Source organism: Grammomys surdaster, unplaced genomic scaffold (assembly GCF_004785775.1).
Source record: "Grammomys surdaster isolate TR1022 unplaced genomic scaffold, NIH_TR_1.0 205, whole genome shotgun sequence".
NCBI lineage: Eukaryota > Metazoa > Chordata > Mammalia > Rodentia > Muridae > Grammomys > Grammomys surdaster.
In genome coordinates this window covers 3,162,423-3,181,978 of record NW_021604650.1, presented here as the reverse complement: position 1 = coordinate 3,181,978, position 19,556 = coordinate 3,162,423, and the positions used below count along the sequence as shown (strand labels likewise).

At 50.7% G+C, this 19,556-nt stretch overlaps 1 protein-coding gene across 3 annotated transcripts in view; it reads left to right on the top strand.

The window, feature by feature from the left end:
* The window catches only part of Sptbn2 (spectrin beta, non-erythrocytic 2), a 32,573-nt gene extending 13,304 nt beyond the window's left edge, over positions 1–19,269 (top strand). For 2 of the 3 annotated variants that reach the window (XM_028771236.1, XM_028771235.1), the window contains exons 11-36: positions 80–382; positions 1,352–1,505; positions 1,691–2,561; positions 4,968–5,105; positions 5,455–6,211; positions 6,782–6,984; positions 7,306–7,396; positions 7,570–7,716; positions 10,076–10,339; positions 10,782–11,006; positions 11,236–11,325; positions 11,834–12,094; positions 12,182–12,312; positions 12,515–12,719; positions 13,324–13,698; positions 14,493–14,737; positions 14,840–14,978; positions 15,405–15,489; positions 15,749–15,945; positions 16,244–16,386; positions 16,477–16,552; positions 16,626–16,676; positions 16,868–17,088; positions 17,334–17,507; positions 18,042–18,084; positions 18,417–19,269. In XM_028771236.1, coding sequence (XP_028627069.1) covers positions 80–382; positions 1,352–1,505; positions 1,691–2,561; positions 4,968–5,105; positions 5,455–6,211; positions 6,782–6,984; positions 7,306–7,396; positions 7,570–7,716; positions 10,076–10,339; positions 10,782–11,006; positions 11,236–11,325; positions 11,834–12,094; positions 12,182–12,312; positions 12,515–12,719; positions 13,324–13,698; positions 14,493–14,737; positions 14,840–14,978; positions 15,405–15,489; positions 15,749–15,945; positions 16,244–16,386; positions 16,477–16,552; positions 16,626–16,676; positions 16,868–17,088; positions 17,334–17,507; positions 18,042–18,084; positions 18,417–18,644 — 5,817 coding nt within the window. In that variant the 3' untranslated portion in view covers positions 18,645–19,269. Of the gene's footprint in view, positions 1–79; positions 383–1,351; positions 1,506–1,690; positions 2,562–4,967; positions 5,106–5,454; positions 6,212–6,781; positions 6,985–7,305; positions 7,397–7,569; positions 7,717–10,075; positions 10,340–10,781; positions 11,007–11,235; positions 11,326–11,833; positions 12,095–12,181; positions 12,313–12,514; positions 12,720–13,323; positions 13,699–14,492; positions 14,738–14,839; positions 14,979–15,404; positions 15,490–15,748; positions 15,946–16,243; positions 16,387–16,476; positions 16,553–16,625; positions 16,701–16,867; positions 17,089–17,333; positions 17,508–18,041; positions 18,085–18,416 lie in introns of all 3 variants that reach the window. The other variant, XM_028771234.1, reaches the window with a different exon arrangement.
* Positions 19,270–19,556: the final 287 nt, after the last annotated feature.

Genomic DNA, 19,556 nt, shown 5'->3' with positions numbered 1-19,556 from the left:
AGTGTGCTCTGGGGAATAGGCAGCAAGCAGAGGTCCTGTCTCTAGGTTCTCAACCCTCCCGTCCCCACCTCTGTCACAGGACAACTTCGGGCTGGAGCTGGCAGCAGTGGAGGCCGCAGTGCGGAAGCATGAAGCCATTGAGACAGACATCGTGGCCTACAGTGGCCGGGTGCAGGCGGTGGACGCTGTAGCCGCAGAGCTGGCCGCTGAGCACTACCATGACATTAAACGCATTGCCGCGCGGCAGAACAACGTAGCCCGGCTCTGGGACTTCTTACGGGAGATGGTGGCTGCCCGCCGGGAGCGACTTCTTCTCAACCTGGAGCTGCAGAAAGTGCTTCAGGACCTGCTCTACCTCATGGACTGGATGGCAGAGATGAAGGTAGTAATGGCTTGTGGCGTGACTCAGCTGGGCAGGAGTACTGGCGTGTGGCTGGCTACTCAGACCATCTCTTCACAGAGTGTACTAATGCAGAGCCAGTCCCTCCTAGTTCTGATGAGCACAGATGACAGACTGTCCGCATGGCACTCCCAGCCTAAGAGGGAAAGAGTCTGATTAAAAACAACCATAGACACCATAGCAGGTGCTTCTAAGGCCTGCAGACACTGGTGGTTGGGCAAGGCCTTTCTGAGAGTATGCCTTTTGAACTGAGGCAAAGAGCCAGCCCAGAGAACTCTGATGCGAGCAGGTTCTGGTCAGAAGGAACAACGAGGTTAAAGCCCTGGGTTGTGCAAGTGCGGCCCGTGGGGTTGCAAAGGTGGACAGTAGCTATAAAGGGGAGAAACGGCTGACTCCATTAGAATCCCACAGGCTTGGTTACGGAATTTAGATTTTACTCAAACAGAGCATTTAAAGTGTTTAAAGGGTTTCAAAGAAAGGAAGAGGTGTTATTCCACCTCCTGTTTTAAAAAGGTCCCTTGGGCTACTGTGTGCAGAAGGTCTGTGGGCAGCAAGAGTGGGAGTAGAGAAACAGACTGCCATCTTCTAGGAGAGAGGTGGGCTCGAGGGTGGGTCTGGAGAAAACACTGAAGGGTGCTGGAATAGAATAGTGACAGTGGTGGGCATCTATGATCCTGGAGCTGAGCTGAGTCACAGTAAAGATTCCAGAGCAGGCTTTAATAAGAACACTTTCATGGGAGGGCAACTGAGGATAAAGAACCAAGAGTGAGAACAGAACGGGGTGGGGGGAGGGAGCTGTGCGCGAGTGTGTGTGCACGTGTGCTCGCAAAAAACGCTCAGAGTGTAAATGGAACTCTCCAGAGAGGGAAGGACAGTGCAGTGAGGTTGGCATGCTGATAGGGCGCTAGGCAGTTCTCAGATGGGCACTACCATGCCATGTGTGTCTGGCAGGGCCGGCTGCAGTCTCAGGACCTGGGCAAGCACCTGGCTGGAGTGGAGGACCTACTGCAGCTACACGAACTGGTGGAGGCGGACATTGCGGTTCAGGCTGAGAGGGTGCGAGCAGTCAGCGCCTCTGCCCTACGCTTCTGTGACCCAGGGAAAGGTGAAAACTGAGGGGAGGGAGGCTGCATCTGGAAGGACTAGGAAACTGGGAAGATAGGCTTGTCATTTGGGAAAATAATGGTGATAGCTAGATCCCGAAGGGAGACCTACCATGGTAAGCTGGGGTGGCAAGGGTGGTTGGGTAACAACTAAAACCCTAGACCTCTGGCTTTTCTTTCTTTTCAGATTATAGACCATGTGACCCACAGCTGGTATCAGAGAGGGTAGCCACTCTGGAGCAGACTTATGAGGCCTTGTGTGAGTTGGCAGCAACTCGAAGGGCCCGACTGGAAGAGTCACGTCGTCTCTGGAGGTTCCTCTGGGAAGTGGGTGAGGCCGAGGCCTGGGTTCGAGAGCAGCAGCACCTCCTAGCCTCAGCTGACACAGGCCGGGACCTGACTGGTGTCCTCCGCCTGCTCAACAAGCACACAGCCCTACGGGGTGAGATGAGTGGCCGTCTGGGGCCCCTGAAGCTCACCCTGGAACAAGGTCAGCAGTTAGTTGCTGAGGGCCACCCTGGAGCCAACCAAGCCTCAACGCGTGCAGCAGAGCTCCAGGCCCAGTGGGAGCGACTAGAAGCCCTGGCAGAGGAGCGAGCACAGCGGCTAGCACAGGCTGCCAGCCTCTACCAGTTCCAGGCAGATGCAAATGACATGGAGGCCTGGCTGGTGGATGCACTACGCCTGGTATCTAGCCCTGAGGTGGGGCACGATGAATTCTCCACACAGGCCCTGGCCAGGCAGCACAGGGCCCTTGAGGAGGAGATCCGAGCCCACCGGCCTACACTGGATGCCTTGAGGGAGCAGGCTGCAGCCCTGCCACCTGCACTGAGCCACACACCTGAGGTACAGGGCAGGGTGCCCACCCTGGAGCAGCACTATGAGGAGCTGCAGGCCCGAGCTGGTGAGCGTGCACGAGCCCTGGAGGCAGCTCTGGCATTCTATACCATGCTCAGCGAGGCTGGGGCCTGTGGGCTCTGGGTAGAGGAGAAGGAGCAATGGCTCAACGGGCTGGCCCTACCCGAGCGCCTGGAGGACCTGGAGGTGGTCCAACAGAGGTAAGATCCATTGTTTTCTCTGAGGTGCCTCATCTGTGAGCTAGGGACTTGGTACAAGGAAGGATATGCGTACCACTGTAACTGCCTGCTACATTTCTCTGAGCCTTACCTGTTTTGAGTCATAACTATTATCTCTTTATAAGGTCCTGTTGTTTCTCTTTTAGTTTTAGTACATATATACTTTTTAAGATGTATTTTATGTGTGTGAGTGTTTTGCCTATATGTATGTTTGTGTACTCCCTGTGCCTGGTGCCTGCAGAAGTCAGAAGAGGGCATTAGAGCCTCTGAATCCGGAGTGACAGATGGTTACAGGAGGCACACCATGGGTGCTGGGAACCAAACCTATGTCCTCTGCAAGAGCAACCAGTGCTCTTAACCAGAGGGCCATCTCTCTTGCTCTTGTTTTCAGAGTATTGAGACAAGGTCTGTCTCTATAGCCTAGGCTTGGAGAACTTGTAACAATCGTCTTGTCTTAGCTTCCTGAGTACTGTGATTACAGACATGTGCCACCATGCCCAACTATTTAAAGTCTGAGTGAAAATGTGAAGCGTACTCAGAAGTAGAGAACATGTCACAACAAATCCGCGTGTCCGTCCCCAGACCCCACTATTATTAATATGCTGCTCTTTTTGATTGATTCTCCTTTTAAAAAAGCAAGTCTCCAATGATTCCTCAAGGTGGTCCTTTAAGAAAGGTGAGGAAGCATCCTTATATAGACTAATAATACATTTTAGTTGTGTGTGGACTTAAAATAGCATTTGGAAGCTGGATATGGAGAAGGCCGGTGTTGCCAGCATCCAAAGGCCACGGCAGCTTCTGTAAGTCGTAGCCCGTTCTGAGCTGTGCAACAAGTCCAAGGCAGCCATGGATTTATAGTGAGACTCTGATTTAAAAGAACACGTCACACACACACACACACACACACACACACACACACACACACACACACACACACACATCTGGGCTAGAGGGATGGCTCAGCAGTTAAGTTAAGAGCATGTACTGTTTTTCCTGAGTTTGATTTCCAACACCCATGCTAGGTCTTGAAATCAGTTCTAGGAGATCTGACACCATCTCATCTTGTTTTTGCTGTAGTGTGTGCATGCACACACACACACACACACATAGTGGCAGACTGTCCTCCCCTCCCACACACATATAAAAATAAAAACAGAGCTGTATCCAAAGAACAGCAAACCTTACAGTCATTTAGAAAGAGCATCTTTTTTCTTTTTCCTTTTTCTTTGAGAAAGGTTCTCACTGCGTAGCCCTAGCTGTCCTGAAGCTTGCAATGCAAGCCAGGCTACTGTTGAGCTTACAGAGATTCACTTTCCTCTACCTCTCCAATGTTGGGATTAAAGGCATGTGCTACCATGTCCAGCTGAAGGGACATTTTTATTGAACTTCAATACCGTTATCACATTAAATAAAACCAGTAACTTCTAGATATCACCTACTGTCAATCTATAATCAAATTTCTTGGAAGTTTTTGAAATATAAGGGTTTTTTTTTTTTTTTGGTTGGTGTTGTTTTGTTTTTAGTTTTTTGTTTGTTTGTTTGTTTTGTTTTTTCGAGACAGGGTTTCTCTGTGTAGCCCTGGCTGTCCTGGAACTCACTCTGTAGACCAGGGATAGCCTCAAACTCTCGAACTCAGAAATCCGCCTGCCTCTGCCTCCTAAGTGCTGGGATCAAAGGCATGCGCCACCACCGCCTGGCTTTGTTTTTAGTTTTTAAGGTCTCCTATTACAATGCGGGCTTGACAAACTATAACCCTTGGGCTAAATCCAGCCTGCTGCCGGAGGTGGCTTTTTTTGTTTTGTTTTGTAAATAAAGTTTTATTGGAGCAGAGCCACTTCCCTCATTTATGGATAATTGTGGTTGTGTTCATCCCACCTAGCAGAGTTGAGGACTTGTAGGTCAGACTGTGACTCATAGAGCCAAGTATTGACTCCCCTGGTCCTTTACAGAAAGGTCAGGTGTCCCCTCCCAAAGAAATTGTATTTCACATCTTTATGCTTAGACATTTGTGGTTTTTTTGTTGTCTTTAAATTGTTCACAGTAGCAGGCTGGGGTGTGGGTAGGTAGTTAGGTAGGAGCTCCAGAAGGAGCACTGAGGTTCTGGTGAAGGTGGGGACTCCTCCCCACCCCCAATGCCCCAATTGAATCTAAGTTGACTGTGTAAGTAATCCTGACTTTGGACCTTCACTATATTTTGAGCAACCCTGCAGTGGATAGTTTTTCTCCTCATTTTGAGGGAGTTGGGGACTGACTCACAGGTGCTGTGGACCTTTCTGTGGCCAAGAAACCCAGCAATGCTGAACAGAAGCTTCATGTTTAAGGGACAGTGTTTTGTGGGCATCTAATGATGTGTCACATCATTCAGGGACTATTCTTCCCTTGCCTCAGGTTTGAGACCTTGGAGCCTGAAATGAACGCCCTGGCTGCACGGGTTACTGCTGTCAATGACATAGCTGAGCAGTTGCTGAAGGCCAGTCCACCAGGCAAAGACCGCATCATTGGCACCCAAGAACAACTCAACCAAAGGTGGGCTTGAGGTGGGAGGCAGCCCCAGGGACTGATTAAGAAAAAAAAAGAAACAAAAACCAAAAAATTCTAGGCAGTGCAGATGGCACTTAGAGGAAGAGCGTGGCAGAGCCTGGAAGGGGATTAAAGATGAGGAATACGTTGAGAGAAAATAAGCTGTAAAGGAATAAAAGAGATCAGGGCGGCCCGCAGAGCCTGGGAACTATCAGAAAAAGGAATCGAGGAGCAGGGCTGAGTAAGCCCTTGTGACAGCAGAAGCAGGAGCTGTATGCAAAGAGCAGTAGGAAGAGTGCCCGACGGGGCAACGAAGCTGAACCCTTCCACGTGTAGACCTTTTCCCTACTTACAGGTGGCAGCAGTTTCGGTCCCTGGCAGATGGCAAAAAGGCAGCTCTGACATCAGCCCTGAGCATCCAGAATTACCACCTAGAGTGCACAGAGACCCAGGCCTGGATGAGGGAAAAGACCAAGGTCATCGAGTCTACTCAGGGCCTGGGCAACGATCTAGCTGGTGTGCTGGCCCTACAGCGGAAGTTGGCGGGCACTGAGAGAGATCTGGAAGCCATCTCCGCCCGGGTGGGTGAGCTGACCCAAGAGGCAAATGCCTTGGCTGCTGGGCACCCAGCCCAAGCCCCTGCCATCAACACCCGGCTTGGAGAAGTACAAGCTGGATGGGAGGATCTTCGGGCGACCATGAGGCGGAGAGAAGAGTCCCTGGGTGAGGCCCGACGGCTGCAGGATTTCCTGCGCAGCTTGGATGACTTCCAGGCCTGGCTAGGCCGCACTCAGACTGCTGTAGCCTCTGAGGAAGGGCCAGCCACCCTTCCCGAGGCAGAAGCCCTCTTAGCCCAGCATGCAGCTCTGCGGGGAGAGGTGGAGAGAGCCCAGAGCGAGTACAGCCGCCTCAGGACCTTGGGCGAGGAGGTGACCAGAGACCAGGCTGATCCCCAATGCCTCTTCCTCAGACAGAGGCTGGAAGCCCTTGGAACCGGCTGGGAGGAGCTGGGTCGCATGTGGGAGAGCCGGCAAGGCCGCTTGGCCCAGGCCCATGGCTTCCAGGGGTTTTTGAGAGATGCTCGCCAGGCTGAGGGTGTTCTCAGCAGCCAGGTAAGAGCCTGGAAAAAATTCCAACTAGGAAAAAGAGGAAAATGGGGATCAGGGAAAGGACAAAACAAAGTGGTAGAAGGGGTGGACAGTACTAGAGAGTGGAGTAGTTTAGCAAGCAAAATAGGCAGGAAGAATATATTAGAAGTATGTTCTAATAACAGATTTTATATGTTATTTAAATAAAATGGTTCTCAACCTTCCTAATACTACAACCTTTTAGTACAGTTTTTCATGTTGTGGTGACCCCCCAACCATAAAATTATTTTGTTGCTACGTCATAACTATAACTTTGCTACTGTTATGAGTTATATTATAAATATCTGATATGCAAGATATCTGATGTGACTCACAAAGGGGTTGTGACCCACTGTTAAAAACTGCTGTGTTATTAGAATATAATAATTCTTACAAAATCTAAATGTAAACATAAACTTACTTTAGAAGAAATGAAAAGCCTGGCTAGTCCTGTAAATATTAAATAAATCAATAGTTACAAATAAGGGGGTGCTCTCAGAGGGGTAGAATCTACATGCTATGAGAAGTGAGCTTGCCATACTCTCTTTCACCCAGGAATACGTTTTGTCTCACACGGAGATGCCAGGGACACTCCAGGCAGCAGATGCAGCCATTAAAAAACTGGAAGACTTCATGAGCACCATGGATGCCAATGGAGAACGCATCCGTGGACTCCTGGAGGCTGGACGGCAGCTGGTGTCCAAGGGCAATATCCATGCTGAGAAGATCCAAGAGAAGGCAGACTCCATCGAGAAGAGGTGTGGTGAGGATGGTGGATCAGTGAGGAAGCTTGGAGGAAGATGGTTGATAGTTTATCTGTGTACGGGTGAACTGATAGATGGCAGAGAGTTGAAGACAGAAGACAAAACAGGAAGATCAGGGTAGCTGTAGAGGCTAGGCCAGGATCCACAGGAATCTTGTCACATCAAGGTAAATTGGAGCCTACTAGGATGCCAGGCTTGGAAATCAGATTCCTTGGGTGTCATTTGGGACCCCTGAGAGACAGTATGCACATAAGAGGAAGACTGGACCTTCTAGGTAAGTTAAGGGTATGGTTTTATCCTGGGCTGTCATTACAGGCACAGAAAGAATCAGGAGGCAGTGCAGGAGCTTTTGGGCCGCCTTCGGGACAACCGAGAGCAGCAGCACTTCTTGCAAGACTGTCAGGAGGTGAGGCTCAGTTCCCTGGTACCCTGAGGCATTTCCTTGCCATTCATCCCTTATACACATAGAAGCTTTTCGTGGCTTCTTCTGGAGTCTTCTGCATCTCCTAGACAGTCTTCCCCACCACCCCTTCCCTCTAAAAGATGTCCTCCTTCATTCTTGCTTTATGCTTGTACCAGCTGAAACTCTGGATTGACGAGAAGATGCTGACAGCTCAGGACGTGTCCTACGATGAGGCACGCAACCTGCACACCAAGTGGCAAAAACACCAGGCATTCATGGCTGAGCTGGCAGCCAACAAGGACTGGCTGGACAAAGTGGACAAGGTAACTATTGTGGCCAGAGCCACACGATGGTCAAGCCTTTGGGGGTGCTTCTCCACAGATCCTGGACAAAGGATAAGCTGAGGGGCCTAACTCCAGGACATGTTCTTTCCAGGGACTCACATTGCCAAATGGGCAGTTATGGCCTGAGGATGCAGTTCTGTAGACAGAACGTCAAGAAAATACAGTAGACAGCGAGCCTGTTGTGGCTCGGGTTCCGTGTCCTCACTCTTTCTGGATCTGCAACACCATAACCCTCTACCTGGGGTCTGCAGACATTTGTACAGGGCTGATAGGAAATGCTCCAGGCTCTGTAGGCCATATACTTTGTGTTCCAGCTTCTCATCTCTGCTGTCACAGCACTTTTGTGCTGTCATAGAGACCAACAGACATGGCTGTCCTCCAATAAAACTTTATTTATAAAAACATGCAGGGAGGCCCAGATTTTATCCATCTGCCATGGTTTGACAACCCTTGTTTTTTAATCTTGTCATTCCTGGGACTTTGTCTCCCACACAGCTCTGTCTCAATTGCTGGGGACAAGTAAATATTACTTCTACTCAGCAGAGATTCCTAGAGATGGTGATGTGAGCTAGCGTGTTGCTAGCATGGCATATCAGAAGACATTTTCCCTCTCTCATGAGCATAGTACCTGGGGAGAAGAGAGCAGTTTGCAGTGTTTGCATCTGCTCAGGAGATACATATGTAGTAGTCCCATATGCAAATCACTGAGAGGGAAAGGAGATGCTGCTGCCACTGGATCAGACTCAAAGGAAAAGCACTGTAGCCAGGACCTAAGATCTACACAGACAGCTAAGTCATATCCAGAGCAGAAGGCTAGTCTGGTGGCAGAGGCCTGTGATACTAGCCACTGGGGAAGTTGACATGGGAGGATCCCAAGTTCAGTGCCATCCTGGACAATTTAGTGAGACACTGTCTCAAAATGAAAAGTTAAAAAGGGTTTGAGGTTTTGCCTAGCATATATAAGGTTTTTTGTTCAATGCCCAAGATTGCAAAAATAAGTGAAAAGATCCAAAGTAGACAACACTGGGTGCCAAGAGGAAGAGCTCACAAAGCCTGGACACTAAGCAGAGGTGGAGGAATGCATTGGGCCCACCCACGGAATGTAAAGGGAATGTGAGCAAGCAGAAATAGTAGGTTCTAGGTAAAGAGTGATGATAAGCAGGAAATCGGAAGTGTGAGGAGGACCAGGAGCAAGGAGGAAGTCAGCCTGCTGCACACGGAAGGTATGACAAGGCTCCTGGATGCAAAGGTAGGAAAAGTGTCCTAGGCAAGATCAGGAAAAGCATGAGTCACTATGCAAGGAGCGTGCTAAAGGCTTCGAAGCCACACAAGACAAGCCGTCCTTTGATCCTCTTCATCCGACAGCCATATAAAGGACCCGAAAGCATATGAGTTCATGGTCTCAGAAGCAGACTCTGAAACCAGAACTTTGGAGCAGCTCCACTTCAGGAGAGGTGATCCCACAAAACACCAGGGAGGGCGTGGGAAGCTGACCCAGAAAAGAGAGTCGTCCAGACAGGGTTTGTTAGGGTAGAGGTATAGCTCGGTAATAGAACGTGTGCTTGGCATGCACGAGGCCCAGGTTTGATTCCCAGTACCACGGAGGGGGAGAGAAGGAGGTAAGAGTATCACCATGCCAGACTTTGTGGCAGGCTGTTGGAGTGCAGAGCTACTGGGGCACTCTGAGGGACTACAGAGCCTGAGGCAGTATTACCCCACCCGAGCACAGAGTTGTGGAGTACTCATCCACCATCCCTGTCTGCCATAGGTTGAGGGTACTTGTGACTCACCACTCATGCTTCCCGTGCTCCCATAGAAACAAGTCTTCCAGCTGAGAGGCTGAGATGGGAAGACCCTGTGAGTGTTGCCTTAGTGGAAGTGAGAGGCATGAGTTAAGAAACATAAAATGACAGCAGATAATTGAAGTCGGTGTGTGACATAATACTAGAAGATTCCAGGTGGCTTTAAAATTTTTATTTAAACAGGATCTTGCTGTGTAGACCAGGCTGGCATTAAACTCATAGCAACCTTCCTGTCTCAGTTTCCCAAGTGTGAAATTTCAGGCATGAGCCACCAGGCCCAGCTTGCATTGACTTCCTAAAGAAGAGTCGAGTTGGATTGATCTTGAAAAAGGAGTGGAGTGTGGTCAACAGTGAAGATTAGTATGGCAGGCTTTCCAAACCTCTGGAGAGAGTCTATTAGTGAGCCTGCCTCACACAGGACATTAGACCTGGCACATTTCAGCTCTCTACTGCTCAGATCCTTGGCCTGTGATCAGCTTGCAACATTCAGTGGAGTGTGACTTTGGTACTTATGCCTCCTTTGTCTTGTCACCTAGGAAGGGCGGGAGCTGACTCTTGAAAAGCCAGAACTCAAAGTCCTAGTGTCAGAGAAGCTGGAAGACCTGCACAGGCGCTGGGATGAACTGGAGACCACTACCCAAGCCAAGGCCCGCAGTCTTTTTGATGCCAACCGGGCAGAGCTATTTGCCCAAAGCTGTTCTGCCCTGGAGAGCTGGCTTGAGAGCCTGCAGGCCCAGCTACACTCAGATGACTATGGCAAGGACCTCACCAGTGTCAACATTCTGCTAAAGAAGCAACAGGTATGCAAGGGACCTTTGGGGAGAGTGAACAGCCAGACAATGGAAGAGAGTGCCTAGCTTTTGAAATTCAGGAGGCCTTTAGCATTTCCTCTAGTGCCCTCTTCTGACAAGGCTGGCATTGTACCAGCTGGAAAAAAATAATGCTTACAGCATCTCAAAGTAAGGCTAAAGTGGATTTGTGACTGAGAGACAGTGAGTTCATAATATGCACAGTTGTCACATAGTCCTGCCATTTTTATAAAAAGTGTGTGTGTGTGTGTGTGTGTGTGTGTGTGTGTGTGTGTGTGTGTAAGTTTCTGATCTATCCAGACCGTAAGAGGTTGTTCTTCCTGGGCGGAGGCCCCAGGAATCAGAAATCACGGCTGGTTTGATTGAGGCATATGTCGTAGGAGTTTGAAGGTAGAAGTGTGGCACTGATCTCTTATCTCCTCTGCATTTGCAGATGCTGGAACGAGAGATGGCTGTGAGAGAGAAGGAGGTAGAGGCAATCCAGGCCCAGGCAAAGGCCCTGGCCCAGGAAGACCAGAGTGCAGGGGAGGTAGAAAGGACCTCGAGGGCTGTAGAGGAGAAGTTCAGGGCCTTGTGTCAACCCATGAAGGAACGCTGCCGGCGCTTGCAAGCCTCCCGAGAGCAGCACCAGTTCCACCGGGATGTGGAGGATGAGATAGTGAGTCACGGCATGGAATGACAAGCTGCTCCCAGCCATGTGGCTTTCTGGCCTACTTCCTGGGCACTGGAGAAGTACCTCAGGAAGTGGCCCATCCCCTCTAAGGCTGTTGATGGATGTTCTGCAAGGCTCCCTACCCTAGAATGAGATTGCTGTTCCTTACATACATAGTTGTAGCCATAAGTAGCTCCTCTCTCTGCCCCTCCATTAACCTTCTCTTTCTCTCCAGTTATGGGTGACCGAGCGGCTTCCTATGGCCAGCTCTCTGGAACATGGCAAGGACTTGCCCAGCGTCCAGCTTCTCATGAAGAAAAACCAGGTGAAGCAGAGGGCAAGGGTGAAAACAAAGTTCCCAAGAACATCTTCACACTCAGATCTTTGTGTTTTTCCTTGTTTTGTGGTCATAGGAGGTGGAGGATGAGTGCTGTTGTTTTGCGATAAGGTCTTACTATGTATCTTTGGCTGGCCTTGAACTTAAAGAGATCCGCTTTTATCTGTTGGAATTAATGGTGTGTGTATGCTGCCATGTCCAGGTCCTTTGTTTTTCCCTGTGATAGGATGTCTGTGGCATTCTCTTGTTGCCTGTAGCCCTAGACTTGGTGATTTACCTTTCCTAGCTCAGGAGAGTGGCCTCTGTTGATAGGAAAGCATGAGGATTGAAGGGGTATCACATTGTATCACTGAGTCTTGACAAAGAGTCTTCGAGAAGATGGAAAAGAGGAGAGAGAAGAATGTAGGGAGGGCTCAAGGTGGAGCAGGCCTAGGGGGATACAGGCTTGCAGTTTCTTTTGCAAGCCTTTCAGTATATCTTCTGTTGCTCTGGACAGACCCTGCAGAAGGAGATCCAGGGCCATGAGCCCCGGATTGCAGACCTCAAAGAGAGGCAGCGCACTCTGGGAACAGCAGCAGCAGGTCCAGAGCTGGCTGAGCTCCAGGAAATGTGGAAACGCCTGAGCCATGAGCTGGAGCTTCGGGGTAAGCGACTGGAGGAAGCCCTTCGAGCCCAGCAATTCTATCGTGATGCTGCAGAGGCCGAGGCTTGGATGGGTGAGCAGGAGTTACACATGATGGGCCAGGAAAAGGCCAAGGTGAGAGCCAGAGCAGTGGCTGGTTTGTGTGGCCAGTTCTTCTGCCCCTGGCCCCTGCTGCCTAACATTCAGTTTTCCCTCCCCCAGGATGAGCTGAGTGCCCAGGCAGAAGTGAAGAAGCATCAGGTATTGGAACAAGCTCTTGCTGATTATGCCCAGACCATCAAACAACTAGCAGCCAGCAGTCAAGATATGATTGACCATGAACACCCAGAGAGGTGAGTGTGTGAGTATCAAGGAGCCTAGACCTTGGAGAGGAGGAGGGCTGGTTCTAGGAAAATATAGGGATTGTGGTATCTTTTGAACTATGTGCATACACAATAGAATGTTGGGAGAAGCAGGGACTTGGCAAGCATTTAGCAGGCAGAGCAGTTAGGTGACAAAGCTCCACAGAGCAAGCCATTCTCTCTACCTCTGCAGCACAAGGTTAACAATACGCCAAGCCCAGGTGGACAAGCTGTACGCTAGCCTAAAGGAGCTGGCAGGAGAGCGGCGTGAGCGCCTGCAGGAGCATCTCCGGCTGTGCCAGCTCCGCAGAGAGCTGGATGACCTGGAACAGTGGATACAGGAGCGTGAAGTCGTGGCAGCCTCCCATGAACTGGGCCAGGACTATGAGCATGTGACAGTGAGTGCCATGCGGATCAGCACGAGGAAGGATCAGGGCCCACAGGGAGACCAAAGTGTTGGCCCAGGCAGAGGGTGAGGGTGGGGACACAGAGCCAGAGTAGGTGGGTTTTGAGTTATCTAACTTGAGCAGTTGTGCAGAAAGAGGAGCACAGAGATGACCACAGGTGAGGATAAAGGTGAAATTACTACTCTTTTCCAACAGACCTCAAAAAAAAGAAAGCAGGGAGAGTTTCAGATTCTCTGAGTGGTTAGAGGCTTGGGTCCTCTGGTGCCAAAATCTAGCCCATAGAAAGGGTGTCCTTGTTAAGGGCTATAGGTTTAGAGTGTCTATAGGTACCTTTTGTAGGGTGTCAGGTGCCGTATAGGACTGTGGTATTATGTCACCCTAGCCATTTTAGTTCACACTTGCACCCCAGTGAAATTCCCCAGTGATGCATTTCTCAGGTTGTATCCTTACTGTTAAGCAACTCACAAGTATAAATTTAAAGCTGCCATACCTGCTCACTGACCAGTGGGTTCTCAGAGAGAAGTGACTGCGCCTTGAGGCTGGGACCTCACATAGAAGGTCTCATCTCTGTCTCTACAAATGCTTCCTCCATCAGATGCTTCGGGACAAATTCCGAGAGTTTTCCAGGGACACCAGCACCATTGGCCAGGAGCGCGTAGACAGTGCCAATGCACTGGCCAATGGGCTCATTGCTGGGGGCCATGCTGCACGGGCCACTGTGGCTGAGTGGAAAGACAGTCTCAATGAGTCCTGGGCTGACCTGCTGGAACTGCTGGACACAAGAGGCCAGGTGCTGGCTGCTGCTTACGAGCTGCAGCGCTTCCTGCATGGGGCCCGCCAAGCCCTGGCACGGGTACAGCACAAGCAGCAGCAGCTTCCAGATGGGACCGGCCGCGACCTCAATGCTGCTGAGGCCCTACAGCGCCGACACTGTGCCTACGAGCACGACATCCAAGCCCTCAGCACTCAGGTCTGAGCCTAGCCGAACTAGCTGGGAAGGAGAGGCTGAGAGGAAACTATTTGGTGGGAAATCGGAGGGGGTCTTGTGTGCTAGGGAAGGTCTCTAAGAACCTGGGGGAAGATGGCACCCCTGGAGAGGCATTTGCAAATGAGGTTAAAATCACTCCAGAAAGATACCTCCAGCTGGTGTATATCAGCTGTCACACATGCGTCAGAGCACACATGTGTATGGAGGTCAGAGGGCAACGTTTAAGAGTTGGTTCTATCCTTGCACTTTAGGGTCCAGTAATCAGGCTTGAGTGCTTTTTATATACTGAAGCATCTCCCTGGCTAAGTTCACGCTTTTAACCCACAACTTTTTCAAATGGTTCCAATGGCTGCAAGATCCTTCATGCTATGCCAAAACCTACCTGTTTTGATGCCATTCAGGCCAGAATTCTCCATTCATAAGTTTAACACAGATCACTCATTCAACCCCATATGACCAGTCAGCCCCCAGCCCACATCTACTCTGCAAGCTGCACATCTCATTCTAGTGATGTGCAGTGTCCCTTATACCCTGGATAGAATAGCTCAGCTTGATTTTAGAACCTTATCCCTGGGGCTGGGGCTAGGCCTAGGCCCCAGATAAAGCTCAGCAGGACAAACGGTAGTAGGTAGGGCTCTGAACCTTGGTCCCTCCTACTACAACTTTGGCTGGTGGAACAGACAGGAAGTAGAAAACGATGTGGGGATGAGAAAGGCTTCATTCAGCTCTACCGTCTCCCAGCTCTGCCTGACTCAGACCTGGGTTCCCACCTTCAGGTCCAACAGGTTCAGGACGATGGCCACAGGCTACAAAAGGCCTATGCTGGAGACAAGGCCGAGGAAATTGGCCGTCACATGCAGGCAGTGGCTGAAGCCTGGGCCCAGCTCCAGGGAAGTTCTGCTTCCCGTCGTCAGCTGTTACTAGATACCACGGACAAATTCCGATTCTTCAAGGCTGTCCGGGAGCTGATGCTGTGGATGGATGGGATTAACCTGCAGATGGATGCCCAGGAGCGGCCCCGGTGAGACCCATAGTGCCTGGCGTCCTTCACAGGTTGTGTGATGATACTGGTGGCTGTGGTGGGGCTGGGACAGCCAGTAATACTACCTTTGTATCCGCCCAGGGATGTGTCCTCTGCAGATTTAGTTATCAAAAACCAACAAGGTATCAAGGCAGAGATAGAGGCCAGAGCAGACAGGTTCTCCTCCTGCATTGACATGGGGCAGGAGCTGCTGGCCCGGAGCCATTATGCTGCTGAGGAGGTAGGTGAGACCTGGAGAGAATCTGGCTAGCTACACCAAACAGGGACCATTCTGTAATCTCTCTTTCTGTTCATCTTATTTGTGGATTTTGTTTGTTTGCTTGTTTAAGACAGGGTCTCACCATGTAGCGCGGGCTGGCCACAGTTCTCTTGCTCTATGCTGCCACGTGCTAGGCTATAGGTGTGCACCACCATGCCCAGCTTTGACACTGCCTGTCTTCTGCTTTTTGTCATTTCCTCTTAGCAAGAATTCTTTCACTCTCTTTTTCTCAATGCTGTCCATAGATTTCTAAAATCTCAATTCTCCTCCCATGACTATTTCCTCTCCTCTTGACATTAAAAATCATTGCTGTATTTTGGTGGCTCCCAGGGACCTTGGGAAAGGCCCATTAGTTCCTAAGTCATGCCTCTTCTCCCTACTCCCCAGATCTCAGAGAAGCTGTCTCAGCTACAGTCCCGGCGCCAGGAGACAGCTGACAAGTGGCAGGAGAAGATGGACTGGCTACAGCTCGGTGAGCCACTGTGGGAATGCCAACAGGAGGGAGGAGCCTTGTGAGGAAAAGCCTGGGCATGCCTGTATGTGGTAGCCACAGTTCATGATCCCAGGAACCCTGGGTGTGGAATCCTAGGATCCTATACTTGGTACATCCTGATAGTGCACTGGAACAATGCTGGCCTGTCCTTGTATTTGAGGTTACCACTGCTACCATGCCCTGCCATTGTGCAGTCTAACCTTCCGTCTTTCTGTGACCCCTACCCCAATCGTGGCAGTTCTGGAGGTGCTTGTGTTTGGGAGAGATGCAGGGATGGCAGAGGCCTGGCTGTGCAGTCAGGAGCCATTGGTGCGAAGTGCAGAGCTGGGTTGCACTGTGGATGAAGTGGAGAGCCTCATCAAGCGGCATGAAGCCTTCCAGAAGTCAGCGGTAGCCTGGGAAGAGCGATTCAGTGCGCTGGAGAAGCTCACTGCGGTGAGAACTGTGGGACCTCAGAGCTGCCCAACCCCATTTCTGCCCCAGACCTGTTCTTGTTCCTGCTGAGAAGACATTTATTCCCTTCATACTGCACTGCTTCTCTGCATGTGAGCTTCGAGTGCTCTTCTCTTACATGACCACAGATGTCAGTCAGCCTGTGTGCCACTGAGATCCCTCTGCTTCCTGCTCTAACTCTCTTAGAGTCTCTTGTCCGTCTTTCCTGCTTTATTGGACTGGAGCTGATACAGTTCAGCTCTCCACCTTGATGCTTGCTGACCTCAGCATTTCTTAACAGCTGGAAGAGCGGGAGAATGAGCGGAAAAGGAAGAGGGAGGAGGAGGAACGGAGGAAACAGCCCCCTACTTCAGAGCCCATGGCTAGTCAGCCTGAAGGGAGCCTGGTAGATGGCCAGAGAGTTCTTGACACTGCCTGGGATGGGTAAGAGCTAGATACCTGGGCCAGGATGCTGAAGCTTAAGCCCAAGCAAGCCACCAGTTAAGTATTCTGTGTCACATTTGATTATTCTAGGACCCAGTCAAAATTGCCACAATCCACACAAGCACCCAGTGTTAATGGGGTCTGCACAGACACTGAGACCTCACAGGTAATTTCATGTCCCTGAACATCTCTTTCAACCTGTCCAGTCCCCAAATCCTCACAACTTCTTGTCTTTGCAGCCCCTGTTGGAACAGCAAAGACTTGAACAAAGCAATGTCCCAGAAGGGCCTGTGAGTCTCTCTAGAGGGGTGGATGTGAGTGCCTGAAAGATGAAGGGACAAAAGAAGTGGGCAGGGATCCTGGGTATGAAGCTCAACAGAAGCTTGGGCTGGGCGACGAGCTCTTAGCCATAGAAGCTCCTAACTCCAAGGAAGGATACCATCCATGTCATCTTGAGCAATGACATTGTTTTCCCCGACAGGGATCTGGCACAGGAGACGAGTCCAGTGGGCCCCGGGGAGAGAGGCAGACCCTACCCCGGGGCCCTGCTCCTTCTCCAATGCCCCAGAGCAGATCGTCTGAATCAACTCACGTTACCACCCTGCCCACACGAGGTGCTGAGCTCTCTGCTCAGGACCAGATGGAAGGGATGCTGTGCCGCAAGCAAGAGATGGAAGCCTTCAACAAGAAAGCTGCTAACAGGTATGAGCCCTGGCTCTGCAGAGCCTGTGGCCTCTCAGGTTTCTGCTTCTGAAGAGGGTTTCCTGGAAACTTCCTAGACAGAGAGGGAGGCACTTTACAGGAGTTTGTCCTTTGAGAAAGTGACCCCAAGGATGGCCATAAGTGACCCCAAGACAGGAGTGGAACTGTAAGTCCCACAATGCCCTTGTTACAGGTCCCAAAAAGGATTGCCTACCAGGTTTCTGACTCTGACATATCTCCCCCAGGTCCTGGCAAAATGTGTACTGTGTACTGCGGCGTGGGAGCCTTGGCTTTTACAAGGATGCCAGGGCAGCTAGTGCAGGAGTGCCATACCATGGAGAAGTGCCTGTCAGTCTGGCCAGGGCCCAGGGCAGTGTGGCCTTTGATTATCGGAAACGCAAACATGTCTTCAAGCTGGGGTAGGAACCTGGGCTACTCTTAAGTTGGGATGGAAGGAGTCAGAGATAAGCAAGGTGGATGGATTGTAAGCAAGGTCCAGAGGAAAGGAAGTTACTTGGAGAGAGCACATGAACAGAGCTGCCATGCTGGGTGCTTGAGTGTATTTGTAGGTAGACGACAGTGGTGGTGATTCTGGATCCTGAATCATAGTAAGAATGGAGGAACTAAAACAAAGGCTGAGCAGTTCCCTTGGATAGGAAGTGTGAGGCCAGGATGCTGGCTCACTCTGGCTTCCAGGGGCTGCCGTTGCTAGCCAAAGCCTACAGAGCCTCAGCTGGAAATGTGCTTCCCATCGCCCTCTGTGGTCTATTAGAGAGAATTTGCTTTCACACTTCTGCAGAATTCTGAAACTATGAAGAGTCTATAAAATATAATCTGGACTTGAGGGCTGTGTCCTCCCAGTCAGTCCAGTCCTGGGAGAATTCTGAGCTCACAGCACAGCTGAAATGCCAAATACAGGTTCTTAGCTCTCCCTGTGCCTTCTCTCCCAACAGCTTACAGGATGGGAAAGAATACCTGTTCCAGGCCAAGGATGAGGTGAGCCTCCCCGCCCCTCTGTGTTCTCTTTCCCTGCCAGCACTGGGTTTTATAAGACAGAGTTTCACTCTGTAGTCCTGGTTCCTACTCCAGAGTGGCCTCAAACTCATACCAGTCCTGCCTCAGCCTCCTGAGTCTGGGCTCACAGGTATATTCCACCACGACCAACTGATTGATGGTCCCCATCCTAATGGGGCCATTTTTTTTCTTTCTAAAATGAAAAACTCACTCTTTTTTTCTACTTCCTCCTATCATAGCTCCCCTCTGTCTGCTACAGGCTGCCCCAAGTCAAAGTCCTTGTGTCTGAGCTGATGTCTCCCTGTCCCCTGCAGGCAGAGATGAGCTCATGGCTAAGAGTGGTGAATGCAGCCATTGCCACTGCATCCTCTGCCTCTGGAGAGCCAGAAGAGCCAGTGGTGCCCAGTGCCAGTCGAGGTTTGACCCGGGCCATGACCATGCCCCCAGTGTCACAGCCTGAGGGCTCCATCGTGCTTCGCAGCAAGGATGGCAGAGAAAGAGAGCGAGAAAAACGATTCAGCTTCTTTAAGAAGAACAAGTAGTTGGGGCAGGACTCCCAGCTCCTCCCTCTGTTCAGAAAACTGCCAGGGACTGTCAACAGAGACCACCCTCTTGGCAGGACAACTGCCTGCTGCTAGGGTCTGCTGCTAAGGTCAACCCATCACCAGGAACTGTCACTGGGGACAAATGAGTGTCCCCACAACCTTCTCTTCTGCTATTTAATTCAACTGGTGGTGGGACCCAGGCAACCCCTAATACCACTTTCCCACCTTGTCACCTCTTCCCAAGCCTTATACCTCCATCCCCCCCACCATGGTGCAGATAGTGTCACCCTCAATGTGGGCTATGTGGGAACCATTGTCCCTGCCTCAGGGTCATTGTGCCATCACAGCTAGGGTGTGCCATCCACCATTCAGTTCTTTGCCTCTGGGATCAGCCAGGACCCTCAGAGCTGAAGCAGGCAGGACCTGAGGGCAGAAGCGCCAGATGATGAAGTCGGAGGCGCAGAAGCCTTCCCTGCCTATCTATCCTGCCTCACCCTCTGACTCAAGGGGCTGCTTGTCTCCAGCCACTCTAGGTGGCTCCCAAGTGTGAGGTGTTCAGGAGTAGCCACATCCTTGAGTCTGTCCAAGGAGGTGATTAAACAGCTCGGCTTCTCTCACTGCCTCTTGGTGTTGTTGCTTTCCTGACCATAGCCTCTCCTGCATGTCAGATACCCACTGTATGCCCAGCTTCTGAGCCCACAAAATCCGTGTGATCCTGAGAGACTCCCTACCCAGTCTCCCCATGATAACGATCTGTTTCACTGGGTTGACCTATGCTAAGCTTCTGTTTAAACCAAAGACATCCACGGTGGGTTGGGCTGATAATAATTAACAGTATTCATGTTAAAAGGAAGCAAGTCACTTTCCCTGGTGCACATTTTTTTTTTGTTAAAATTCTTGCAGTATTGG